Source organism: Limulus polyphemus, unplaced genomic scaffold (genome assembly GCF_000517525.1).
Source record: "Limulus polyphemus unplaced genomic scaffold, Limulus_polyphemus-2.1.2 Scaffold519, whole genome shotgun sequence".
Lineage (NCBI taxonomy): Eukaryota > Metazoa > Arthropoda > Merostomata > Xiphosura > Limulidae > Limulus > Limulus polyphemus.
In genome coordinates, this window is record NW_013666129.1 from 33,770 (window position 1) to 47,445 (window position 13,676).

Here is a 13,676-nt window from a genome sequence, read left to right on the forward strand (position 1 = left end):
AAAATCACATTAAACTTTACCCACTACTGAATAAAAATTAATAGTTTAAATACAATTCATCTGTACAAGGATACTAATGATATGCAGGGATACAAATTTACTGTTGAGACATTAGAATCAACACAATATAACCTTCTCTGTACAAGTGTAGTCATTTTGACCAACCTTGTAACCATAGAACTATAAATATTATTTATTTTAGTGTAGTATATGTATCTTCTCCAAATTTGTTGAGTTTTAGTAAACATTGCAAGTTTGTAGAAAAAAATGTATCGTTGTGTCAGCGAGGTCACGTGACTAGTGTCACGCTACCTATTTTTTAGAAATATCTTGTTCCTTCGTGAATGCCCTAGCATTTACTAGATATATGTTTGTCTGGTATATATATATAAGACGCTCACAACGTGACCGGACAATGTGTGTAGGTAGTGAGTAATTGAACTGCAGTCGGAAAGTATTGTTGAAGTTAACGTTCGTTGTTAAAACGTTTGTTATAGAGCGACTGTTGAAAATAAGTGTATCTGTAAAGTTATATTCAGAAAGAATAAACCAGTTTTATTAAATAAGGACTTGTGTCGCTAAAGTTTCGTCGGAACGAAGTTACGGAAAATCAATTAACGACCGGAGGCGTAACAATATAATCTGAAAACAAATGCTTCTCAGACTCAGAGAATCTCAAACACTGGGTCATGGCACCTGCCTCAAAGATTTGCGCAATTCTAAAATTTCCTTAAAATAAACCCTGCATTAATGTGAATATTTCATATTCAGTGTCAGTAAATGGTTATTTCTCTGTGGACTTCTTTCTAGGAAGAGACAGATATTTAGTGATGAAAGTAATGCGACAAAATAAATATTTATAAATACATAGATATATATTTCACCTACTTGCATTATGATACACCTGTAAGTTACCTTTAACTAAAGCTGACGTTTTCAGAGTAAGATTTCAAATATGTTCAGAACAAATAATATACAACATGCTTGTCGTGAGGTAGAAGTGGTGCCTTCATGAATCACACACAACTCGTTCCCTACGGATTACATAATTTTAATAAGCCCTGTTCATTAACAAGACGTGCTTACCATGAGCTGGGAGCGGTGACATCATAGGTTACATTTCATTCCCTGTGTTTTACCTCATTTGAACAATGTTCAGTAATTAGTAACTTGACGTGAATTAAAAGCGTACAGAAATCATGGTTGGGATGATTTTTAAATGACTTACTTCTTTGTCCTTGCCCTCCAGCTTGTTCATGAGCATGAGCACGTTATCCGCGTGGAAAGTCCACTCATGTGTAGTGAAGTATTCAAGAATGTGGACGGCCCTATGAAGTCTGTTGTACACTTGAACTAACCTAAATAAAATATTACAGAATAATCTTGTTTTTATAAGGACTTAGATAACACGTGATATTTGGTAGTGTGTTTTTAAAGTTAAGTGGTTTTATTAAATCTAAACTTCTTACCAGTGTTTTTTTTTTTCTTCAAAGAAACAATTAAGCATATAATAATAATTTAACCTTACAGCTACCGATAGTGTTCATGTTTTGAAACAAATTTTTCTAAACTATTTATGATCCAAATTACTCGTGGGACCGTGAATGTACTGGGGTTGTTTCTATTGACTTAGCGAAGTATAATTACTTCTCAGTAGTAGATTACGTAATCTTTCACCATTCCTTTCCAAAAGTGTCTTAACACTACTGTGTACCGTACTATGGAATATTGTGAAGAAAAAAGTGCTTTTGACTGTAGAGATTTCTTTATGTCAACTACAACTGTTTTTTACGCCTTCTATACTCTGCAAAATATTTTATTATACTTAATTAAAGCAATACTCATATCCCATGGATTACAGGAAGCTAATATCTGTCACGACTGATTTCCTGTTTCACTTTACTATTATTGTAATGACAGACCCAATAATAAAGCTATTAGCCGAAACGAATTAAGGTTATGTAATAATAAAAGAAGTTTGTTTGCTGTTTCAATAACATAAATCTCAGGTAACAGCTTGTGAATGATTAAGTTCTGTTTTGCTCGGAGGCTCCGTTCATCAATGGATCTTGCTAGGATCTTAAGCAAATTACTAGAGGCCAATCTTGCTCATTCACAAACTGAGGCCTAAAATTAATTAATATTTTCGAATAGTGAGTAAACAACCCAGAGTTTTTTGTTTTTGTTTTTTTAGCTACGTAAGTTTTTCGCTAATCTATATAGGTAATTTTGGAATCGCAGCCATTCTCATTTGAGACTGTACATTTAGGACTCTTGATATTCACAAGACCTGCAGCTAACATCATTACAAAACATTTTTGATATCGGATCAGAATCTCCAATGTTTTCTCCAGGATGATGAACTGTAGAAGAAACCACTTTTGGATATCTTTAGGTCTTCTTGACATCTGGATTTCGAAAATTTAAACCAATTCAAGGCTGCATGATTAGCTCAGACAATGGACTTACATCTATTAAAATAGTAGTTAAAACTACAAATAGCTCGCAAAATACTTTCTTTCGCATAGTGTAGAGACTTTTTTCTGATAAAAAAATAATAGTGGAAATCACTCATAACTTGGAAAGTACTTCCATTTCCCACAGTGAAATCTTCATTCTTGTAAAATCCTCGATATACCAAAGTATTCAGTCACTTTTCTACTTTTCATTCTTTGGTAGTGATAACACAGCACGTACTGCAGTAAAACGAACGGTTTAGATTTTAAAACCACGAAAACAACACCGCCCTCTGGGGTCGTGAGTACGATATGAGAGTGACTGTCAATCTCTACAATTCGGTCAGACAAGAGTAATCCGAGAGTTGGATTTGGGTGCAGTTAGCTAACTGTCTGCCCTCTAGACTATCAGTTCAAAATTAGGGATGGGTCTGCGCGAACATTTTAAAACAAACAAAGCCGGCACGGGATATAGATGTAGTCGGGGTGACATATTATAATATATTCTTCTTTGCTTTCAGTCAAGGGTTCCTAAACAAATAGTCCAGAGATATTAACATCTGCATACGTTAAGAAAATAAGCCTTCACGTGCTGGCACTAAAGATGGGGTAATGTTTTTCTTGACAGTAGTGTTTGAATTCTTCTGTCTAGTAAACCGCGTCTTAAAATTACATCGGAAAATTCTATGACTTCACTTCTTGTTGACCAGTTCTTTGGTGCTTTTGCCTTTATTAATTACTACAAAATATCAAACATCCTTTACACTTCTCTGACTGCTACTTCTGATGTTACACCGTTTATGAAGAAGAACATAGCCTTTTGTTTTTAGTTTGACGAAAATACAGAAATCGCCATCAAAGCTTGTTCTTGGAGAAGGATAAAACCAGAAATTTTACCAATAAAAGCGGCTTTCTTAATTTGTTAAACCAGAAAGTTTACCAATAAAAGTGGCTTTCTTAATATTTTTTAGTAAAATTAAAATTTCGATTTGACCAGACTTTCGTTTGCTTTTATCCAAGCGCAAGGATAGACATCGAATTTTCTGCGCTGTTATCGAAGGCCGATTATTAGCGTTATAATCTACACGCTTATCACTGAGCCGCTGTGGAACAGTCCGCCACAACTTGAACCTTTCTCATACGATCTTTAGCTACTTTGACAGCATTTGTTGCTCATTTTTTAATAAGTGCAAGGTAGAAGGAGATAAGTTTGTTTTATTATCTCGATGAAAAGAAAAAAAGTTAAAATTAGGAGAGAATCTGAATTCTAATGCTACTTCATTGGATTATTTTTTCTTAGATGTTTTGAAAAGGGCAAAATATACTTACACGTTTGTTGCGTGATTTATATACAAAGTTGGGGAACTTGTATATGCATACAAAGCTTACTAACAAAAAAAATAATTGTGAAAATCATTAAGTAACACCACAAATGCAGTGTAAATCTAGGAAGTTAGTCATTTTCTTTGATAATTCAAATAAACTTTAAATAAGATTCATAGCCTTGAGTATTGAGCCCCAAAGTCAAATATCCTGATAATATCGCAGGAAGAAATAATCTTAACTAAAAAGTATTGTCTTTTAAAAATATCTTCATTAATGAATTGGCTGACACTTTCAACGTCAAGTTTTAATATCACGTGAAACGACAAATAAAGGAAAGTTTACAACTTAAATTAGGTGTGGCTCGAGCATGTAACAAACATGTCAGATATCATAAAGGTCTTACCCAGGTTTGTAACCAAGAACTTTCGCTAAGAAATCAATTATCCTTGCTGGTATTTCATGTTCCAGGACCTCACAGATCCTGTTCAGTAAACGGTTGGTCTTGAAGCTGCCACCAGGGTACCGGAGGACCTCCATGCTTGGGTGTGTTAAGATGAAAGGATAAGCAAGTCGTTCTATCTCTCCCCACGTGACTCTATTGATAGGACCTGAGGTGCAATTGTACACCATCACATTCTCTGGCCTATAGTAAACCATGGAAATGTTCCCTTACTAATTTGCATAAGTCCATTCCTTATGACTAATTCGATAATATATGTTAAAATAAGCTACAACAGTCTGGAACCTATTTTTAGCGTTTCATCTTCAAAAATTCTGCCGTCACTTCTACTGTTGTCATTACAAGATATTAATATCAAAATACAAATATTTAATAAATTATCGCAGTTAAAGGTGGTTGAACCCAGACTAGTTTTTCCTATTTTTTTTACTTTGTTCATACCTATATACTTCCGAAAGAAAAAACTCAAGCACATTATGATCTCTAGAAGTCTCTGTAATAACACAATAAAAAACAAAATAATTTAAAGAATATCAGCATATTAATATAAATACGCGAATATACTGGATATTGCGGTGATTGACAGCTTTAAGTAATTTCAGAAATATCTGAACATTCACTTGCTCTCTATCATTGCAGATGTTGTTGATATTGGAAACAAAAACACTGTTCTTCAATTTGGCGTTCTTCGATGCAAACATTTAAATTATCTATGTGCCTAACGTAATTGTCATTTTGGACGCTATATGGAGGAATTGTAGGCTAGACCGTTTATAGGGTAATATAGAAGTATTAATCTTCTAAAGGGAAGCTTAACAACTAGAACCAATGAATCTTAGTACTGACATTTATTTTCTGTCATGCCATATATATCATTTTATACCACATTAAATATTAACTTTTATTTTCTGCCAGGCCATATATATCATTGTAGACCACATTAAATATTAACCTTTATTTTCTGTCAGGTCATATATATCATTATAGACCACATTAAATACTAACGTTTATTTTCTGTCAGACCATATATATATCATTGCAGACCACATTAAATATTAACCTTTATTTTCTGCCAGGTCATATACATATATATATCATTGTAGACCACATTAAACACTAACCTTTATTTTCTGCCAGGCCATATACATATATATATCATTGTAGACCACATTAAACAGTAACCTTTATTTTCTGTCAGGCCATATATATCATTGTAGACCACATTAAATACTAACCTTTATTTTCTGCCAGGCCATATACATATATATATCATTGTAGACCACATTAAACACTAACCTTTATTTTCTGCCAGGCCATATACATATATATATCATTGTAGACCACATTAAATACTAACCTTTATTTTCTGTCAGGCCATATACATCATTGCAGACCACATTATATATTAACCTTTATTTTCTGGCTACAGATATCATGACAGACGAATAATCACAAAATTAGGCTTCAGCTACTTTAATTTACTATAATAGTGGACAGCAGTGACAAACTATGTGACTATGATTACTTATGAAACGTGTAACACCTAATCAACATAATTGCAAAATTACACATGTTCTCTGCTGACTTTTATTTTATTATGTGCTATTCTACAAATATCATAATACTGACCACATAAAATACTGACTTTTGTATTTCTGCTCGCTAAATGACAGATATTATCATATTTATTACACAAAGTAATGACCTATGTATTTCTGACTGCTAAATAACCAATATTATCCTATTGACAAAATAAAATATCGAACCTTGTATTTCTACATGCTAAATAACAGACATTATTACACACAAGAAATAAAATATTAACTTTTTTATTTATATTTGCTAAATGAAAGATACTTTTCCAATGATCACATAAAATACTGACTTTTGTATTTATATCTGTAGATATTATCACAGTTACCACAGAAGCCTGACATGGCCTGATGGTTAGGTCGCGGGTTCAAATCCCGGTCACTGAATAAGCACTCCATTTCAGCCGGAAGGCGTTATAATGTGACTGTCAATTCCGCTATTCGTTGGTAAAAGAGTAGCTCAAGAGTTAGCAGTGGGTGGTGTTGACTAGCTGCCTTTCCCTTAATCTATCACTGTTAACTTAGGGATGGCTAGCGCATATAGTCCTCGAGTAGCTTTGCGCGAAATTCAGAACAAACCAAACCATATTTTTTTGCCACATAAAATACTGACCTTTCTATTTTCATCTGCCAGGCTACACATATCATCATGTTGACCACTGTATCCACTGGAATGACGTCAGCTCCTATACTACGCTGCACCATCATCGTTCGTAGAATTCCTTTACCAGTCTGGGATTATTTTTTGAAAATAAATAGTGAATCGTCATAGCAGTTATGTCTTTTAAAGTTAAAATACGTACTGTTTGTTCATTTTTTATGACTGCTTTTCAAAAATAACGATATAAAATTAGAATAAACCGAAATTATATTATATTAACATAACAACGTTTATCGGTTGTCATAGGGTTAACCGGTCTGTGTTAAGATTAACTTGCTCCTTGTGTTCAAGAAATGATTATTAAATTAGTAAAATTATAATTTCATATATTCTGCAAGATATTACACTTTGTTAACAATGCACCAAAGTGTACTTGATCTGGTAGGGTCAAAGTTTTGTGTCATGACCCTGAATAGTTTCAAGTGTTAAATAAATACGCTGAGCATTTTTTGTTTTCTAATGAAGTTGTTTGTTGTATTTTTAATTGGAACATCAACAATAATTATATTATCTAATGTGTTTCATATTACAAACTCTATTATCAAAAGGTAATTAAAAAAGTGCTAATTCTACCTGTAAAGCTAGAACCAATTTAGCTATGATTGATTCTAAACATATGTGTTATGCCAAAATCCACAACTAAAAATAGATTCGACTTGGTGGTAAATAACAGTTGACTAAAGCTCAACTTGAAGTAATAATTTTGATCAATTCAGAAAATTTAATTTTACCCATTTAATGTTATATACATAGGCATACGGGGGATTTTTCAGACGGGGTGTGTACAATTTTTGTCCGAATGAGGTTATATTTTCTTCTTCTAATTTTGCTCGAATGAAAATTTGCCTGAATGGCCGTATGTATTGAAGCTAGGGGGACTGCCGCCTTCCCGCCTCGTATGCCTATGATTATATATATATAGTAAGAAGAATTTAGCTGGTAAGTTTGTATGTTTGTCTGAAGTTAAGCACAAAACTACACCATGGGATATTTGTGCTCTGCCCACCACGGGTATCGAAACCAAGCTTCTAGCGTTGTAAGTCTGTGGACATACCGCTGTGCCACTGGAGGGCATTTATTCTGGCAAATCTAGAATCAGTAATTTCATAATGTCAGATGCCTTTACGTGACAATAAAAGTGGCCCAGCATGGCCAGGTGATTAGGGCGCTCGACTCGCAATATGCGGGTCACGGGTTCGAATCCCCGTCACACCAAACATGCTCACCCTTGCAGCCGTGGGGGCGTTATAATGTGGCGGTCAATCCCACTATTCGTTGGTAAAAGAGTAGCCAAAGAGTTGGCGATGGGTGATGCTGCCTTCCCTCCAGTCTTACACTGCTAAATTAGGGACGGCTAGCGCAGATAGCCCTCGTGTAGCTTTGCGCGAAATTCATAACAAACAGACAACAAAAGATTTTAGAAACTTCCTGTTCCTTTTCACGACAAAACCAGTCAACCTGTGACTTAAAAGTCAATGAGTAAGTCTACCAGTAAGAGTGTGCGATCTTATGACTGTCATGTTATACACTTAATGTGGGTTAACATCTATTTGTAAACATTATTGACGAAGTCAGCTTATCTTACGAATTCTAACAGTACATTAAAAGCAGACTGAAAAAAGAACGGTATATTTGTATAAACAATATTTACAATTACTGAAAAAAGAACGGTATATTTGTATAAACAATATTTACAATTACTGAAAAAAGAACGGTATATTTGTATAAACAATATTTACAATTACTGAAAAAATAACGGTATATTTGTATAAACAATATTTACAATTACTGAAAAAAGAACGGTATATTTGTATAAACAATATTTACAATTACTGCTACATTTTAAAGAAGGTTGAATGTTTATGACGTCGTGTTTACTGTAAAAATATTATTTATTATAATATGCCTTTTTAAAGATTAAACATTTTACAAAAGATCCGATAATTTCAGACGATGATTAATTAAAACGAAAATGTTTTGTCAGTTGAGAAGCGATTTTCAACATCAAGTCTATAATTAGATATTTTTTTATAAACCCTTCGAGTCCGGTTAGACTACATAAAAAGTTACTAAAGCAAGTTTTACTTCTTGGTTTTTCTAACATCATTTTATATGTTTATTATTTTCGTACTAGTAAAATGGTACATTATATGTATAGTGTTTTACTTACCATGTGAACCTATAGTATATTTATAATAGATTTCCAGAATAAGTAACATTGATGATACTAATTTATTCTTGTGAACTATTCACCCGACAACGTGTTTAAAATACTACAAACAAATGTGGGACCCAATCTACCATTCGGTTAACCACTTGTTACTGAGTTATAACGGTTTCGAGGAATCCCATCCCTCATCAGTAACCTGGTACAAGCACAAATCGAAATAACGAGACTAGTTTTCATACATTGGTGGAGTGTATATTATATGTATGATGTTTTGAGTTATGTTTTACTTTTTAGTATTTCAAACTTACTTACCGCAACTATAAATCCTGAGGTACCGTTTAAGTTGTCTACCCAGCCCTGAAAAAAATAATAATCGGGTTATTGGATTACATACGAAATATAGAAAGTAATACTAAGCTAAAACATATAAATATATATGATACAGGGGAGGGGGGCAACACTGATACGACAAACATCGTAACTTCACTCTTCTGTCATAGTAGTGTTTCACCATAAACAGAGGTATAATGTCATTGCAACAATAGAGAAAGATATAATAGTGTAACTTATTGTTAAATACGTAAAACAATTCTGAAGCCTAGTGCCCAGCTGTAGTTGTTTGTCGCATCAACAACAACTTATATGTTTCAACAGGAACAGTGTTCTGGATGTCGTTAAAACTCCATCTACTGGTCAAGCCAGAGTCGCAGATGCTCATCAGTAGCGTACAATATCAGCTTATTAGCGGGTCCAATGCACGTTCACGTGTCATGCGAATGTTATATATCTTAGTTTGGTTGATTGAGGTGACCAAAAGTTGGACCTGAGTGGTTATTGTGATCCTGGAGTATACCAGGGCCAAACTCAATCTCCTTGTTCAAATTTGGTGTTCTTTCATCGCTTTTAGTACATTCTCTTCTGTCTTTTAACCCACTTTCCCATCTATTGATGTTTGAACTTGTGCATGTCAGTTAACAAGAATTGCAACCACTCCACTTATTCTTGCAGATATTATGACAATTCCCCAGCCGGTCTTGGGCAATACATGAGATCTACTGTTTACACGTGAACGTTAGCATATTTGGAGAACAGCCAGTTACTCTATTGCATGGTACACCACCGTTATATATGATAGGTTCTATCTAAGTTCCAAACTTAGAGTATACATGCTTTACAATTAGGATAAGCTTCAGACTTAGAATGCATATGGTTTACAGTTATGATAAGCTTCAGACTTAGAATTAATATGCTTTACAGTTAGGCTGAACCATTAAGTCAGTCCGTTGGACTGAGGAAAATAAGATGAAATGCGAGTTTTCACCACACACACTACCTTACACAATTCAGCAACAGCAGATTGTTAAATTTTGATGATTAGTCAGTTTGGATCTCTTCTGGGGCTCCGAAGTGAGCTATTCGCAGTTCAGCCAATACGTCTTGAATGTTTGAGCTAACGTAGCAGTCAATATACATGCATCAGTCTAATTAATGAAGTAATCAACTATCAAGAGGATGTAACGATTACTAGGGCCAATTTCAGGGAGAGGTCTGACAGTATTCAGGGCTATCTTTTGCCATGGAAAACCCATGACTCAGAGATGGAGTTTCTTCTATGGTACAGATTCAGTCTATGAGGTGCTTACACCATCATTCAGTATCATTGTGGGAATGTGACTAGTACAATCATCTCTGAAAGTTAGCTGTAGTGTGGGAAGCTCCCTGGTGTCCCCCGATATTTATATTGTGTAATGTTTGTAGAATCTCGGCTCTCAGAGCTATCAACTGCATCAAAGATAGAGCACCGTGTTTATACTGCATGAAAGATAGATCACCATGTTTATACGAGTTGTAGCAACATTATAGATTCCCTCCTGTACCTCTATTTGATCAATCAATTGCCAATGGTTGTATGTTTCTGAAATATGTTTATAGATGTGTGCACTTTGCCTTACTGGACGGTAGGAATTCCAAGACTAAGTCTGAACGATTCAATTATTCTTTTTACAGCTCTTCTTTCATTTTAGGCTCATTTCGGTGGAATCTACATTAAATGCTTGGTTTATTGTCATAGCTGAGACTTTGAGTTTTAAGGTAGCATTCTGCACCAAATCCAGACATTCTAGAAATGAAAAAAAGTACTCACTTTTTGTAAAAAACCTGTCCATATTTTCATGCTGTCAGACCAGTTGGTGTTTACTGCAAATACTGGGATCTAATCTATGATCTTTCGGTTCTCTAACGGTCATTAGCCATTTTAACAATAAATGGTCTACTTGAATAGACAATTCATGACCACATAAATAATGCCAAAGGTGCTTAACAAACATTACTACTGCAAGTAGTTCGTTTAAACCTTTTTAGCTATGAATTATATATTATAGGACAGCTAGATATATACTATTTGCATACAACATAAGCTCCCTCTTTCATTCTCCAAATACACCATATATCAGTAAAGCAATAGAAAATAGTGCAAGAATAATGGTGAATGCTGACAGAAAAATAACTAGTAATTCTTAAGAACAGTAAGACAGAAAGATAAAAAATTTTATAATCTAGATACATATAAAGTGGAAATGTCTTTTGATTGATTTCAACCATTCTTAACACGTGGTCCTAGAGTCCCCTGGCGAGTGTCGTAGGAAGAGTGATGCTTCTATCTTTTTTTCAAGTGACCCTGGGGTATCATTGTCTATGTGTTTACTTTTCACGCATATAGTTTTACATAAATATCAACCAAACATGGACGTACTCTTAGCCCCTTCAAAGGAACTAGCAAGCGTTGGTGTTTGGATGTGATCCAACGTGATTCCCGAGTTCTCTATGTGTTCTAAATACTATTCTATTGACCTGTTCCACATTTTGAAGACACCCTTAGGCTCTCTTGTGGGTAGCATAGACAGATGAAATTCGGATCTGACTCCCATTTCGCTCCCTGTGGGGCCCCTATCTGTCTGCCTTTACTTTTTTGATCAAAGGCAACCAAACATGGATGCATCATTGGGGTACCCTGAGAAGAGCCATGGGGTCGGCGTTCAAATACTATCCTCTCTATTCCACGCCCCGAGAGATCCTATATGCCACCTTTTACAATGGAATAAATGCCACAACAGTAAATAGGTCAAATGATATGGTTGTTATGAATCATGCATTCCGTTTGAAGGACGTCCATTTTGTCTTATCTCCATTTTACTAGAGGATTTAGGATGATCAAAATATAGACTTATCTTACACACTTACTCAGAATGCCTTTTTTGTAACTAAGGGGTGAAACAAATCCCACCAATCTTTTATAATGAGACAGAAGACGTTCAAGGTTACTTCATTAAGGTTTACTTACTGGAATAGGATCTTTCCAAGAGGCTGTGATAATGGAAGGCCGAACAATGGCGATCGGCAGCCCAAGGCCTTCTTCCACCAACAAGTTCTCAGCCAAGGCTTTGGTATAATGGTAACTACATGGTCTACCATTGAGGAGATGAGGGGTTATGGTGTCCAGTAGACTGTCTGACATCCACCTAAAATAAGAAGAATTTCAAAGAAAGCAACGTAATAGACATAGCCACATATGAGTGAGCTACAAACTTGAAATATTACTACGTCTGAATGAAGTATAGAACTCGAAATAAAATCAACGAAATGAAAACAATATATATACAACTGATTAGACCGCAAAAAAAACATCAACAGCTAATACAGGGAACTTGGAGGGCTTACAAAAGATAAAAGCACTTCAATTATCCATTTGTTTAAGAAAAAAAAAAGTCATCCAATATCAACTGGGCAAATATCATGATAATTTTGTGGGGTTACGTTCTTGGGACATGGATTGTCCTTCATATAACCTTGAAAATGAGATACATTTGAGGTTTATGGCCAAGGTTTTGGCTTTTAGTACTGGATAACAAAACAGTTAATGTTACGTCAATACACGCGGTACATTGATTGCCCCTCACTCATATAAGACATTTCTAGATTAGGGTCAAAAGAGGTAACTGCCGTCTTAATTCGGTGTAGTGACACAAGCACCTTCTTCCTCATCAATACAATAGTTACTAGTAGCACACGCATACATTCTTCTTGTGTTACACCTTTAACACTGACTGACTTGAACAGAATGTGAATTATTGTTGCTTACTGAGTAGCTTCTATAACACTTGCAGGAGAAACATGCTCTATGTAGACAGTCTCGTCTATTTCTTGTCGGTTACAGTTGCTATAGGCTGTAGACACGTGGATCAAGGCCTAGTAAAAGAATGTAATATTTATATATATTACAGTAAGTTTTAAATTTCAATCAGCTGCAGAAAACTGCAAATTACATAAAAACTAAATATTAACTTACAAGCATACATCTACTTCCTTATAGTCGCTTTTGTACGGATTTTGAAACATACTAGTATTGGATCACTTAATGTGCATTTTTGTGTTTAGGAAGTTTGGGCAAAATTAGACAAGGACAATGTGCGCTAGCCGTCTAATTTTGATGTGAAATATTAGAGGGAAAGGCAATTAATAAAAATCTCCAACTATTGGGCTGCTCTAATCGAATAGTGGGAGTTGGTCGTCATTCTTGTAACACAGACCCAAAGTTCGAAGTACGTTTTGGCAGCAACGAGACGCGAACCACGGTAATACAGATACGTAGCCCAAAAAGAGAATTTAAGGAGTCACTTCATATTTTACACGGTAAAAAGTAGACATAAGTTAAAGATTGCTTATAAAGTTATATGTTCTATGTAATTTATAATATGATATGAAATTAAAAATATAGTATTTGAAATGCACAAGAAAAACAAAACAGCTATATAACTATTAGGTCGCCAATAAATTTATGTCAGGTTTCGGAACACTTTCATTAACAACCACCCAAAAAACGTACATCACGTATAATAGTTAAACGAACTGCCTTAACGTAACGTTAGTGTAGCCTATATAATGTGTAAAGTTTAGTATACTCTAATCCCTTACAGTGATGGCACACGACGAGACACACATTCGGTATGTAATG

The 13,676-nt window shown here is 34.7% G+C and overlaps 1 protein-coding gene across 1 annotated transcript in view; it reads right to left on the reverse strand.

The window, feature by feature from the left end:
- LOC106458809 (fatty acyl-CoA reductase 1-like) overlaps window positions 1–13,676 on the reverse strand; it is a 42,628-nt gene that overhangs the window by 4,072 nt on the left and 24,880 nt on the right. The window contains exons 7-12 of the mRNA XM_022385155.1: window positions 12,804–12,910; window positions 12,006–12,183; window positions 8,978–9,022; window positions 6,448–6,566; window positions 4,186–4,425; window positions 1,229–1,358 (exon numbers count right to left, since the gene is read on the reverse strand). Coding sequence (XP_022240863.1) covers window positions 1,229–1,358; window positions 4,186–4,425; window positions 6,448–6,566; window positions 8,978–9,022; window positions 12,006–12,183; window positions 12,804–12,910 — 819 coding nt within the window. The remainder of the gene's footprint in view (window positions 1–1,228; window positions 1,359–4,185; window positions 4,426–6,447; window positions 6,567–8,977; window positions 9,023–12,005; window positions 12,184–12,803; window positions 12,911–13,676) is intronic.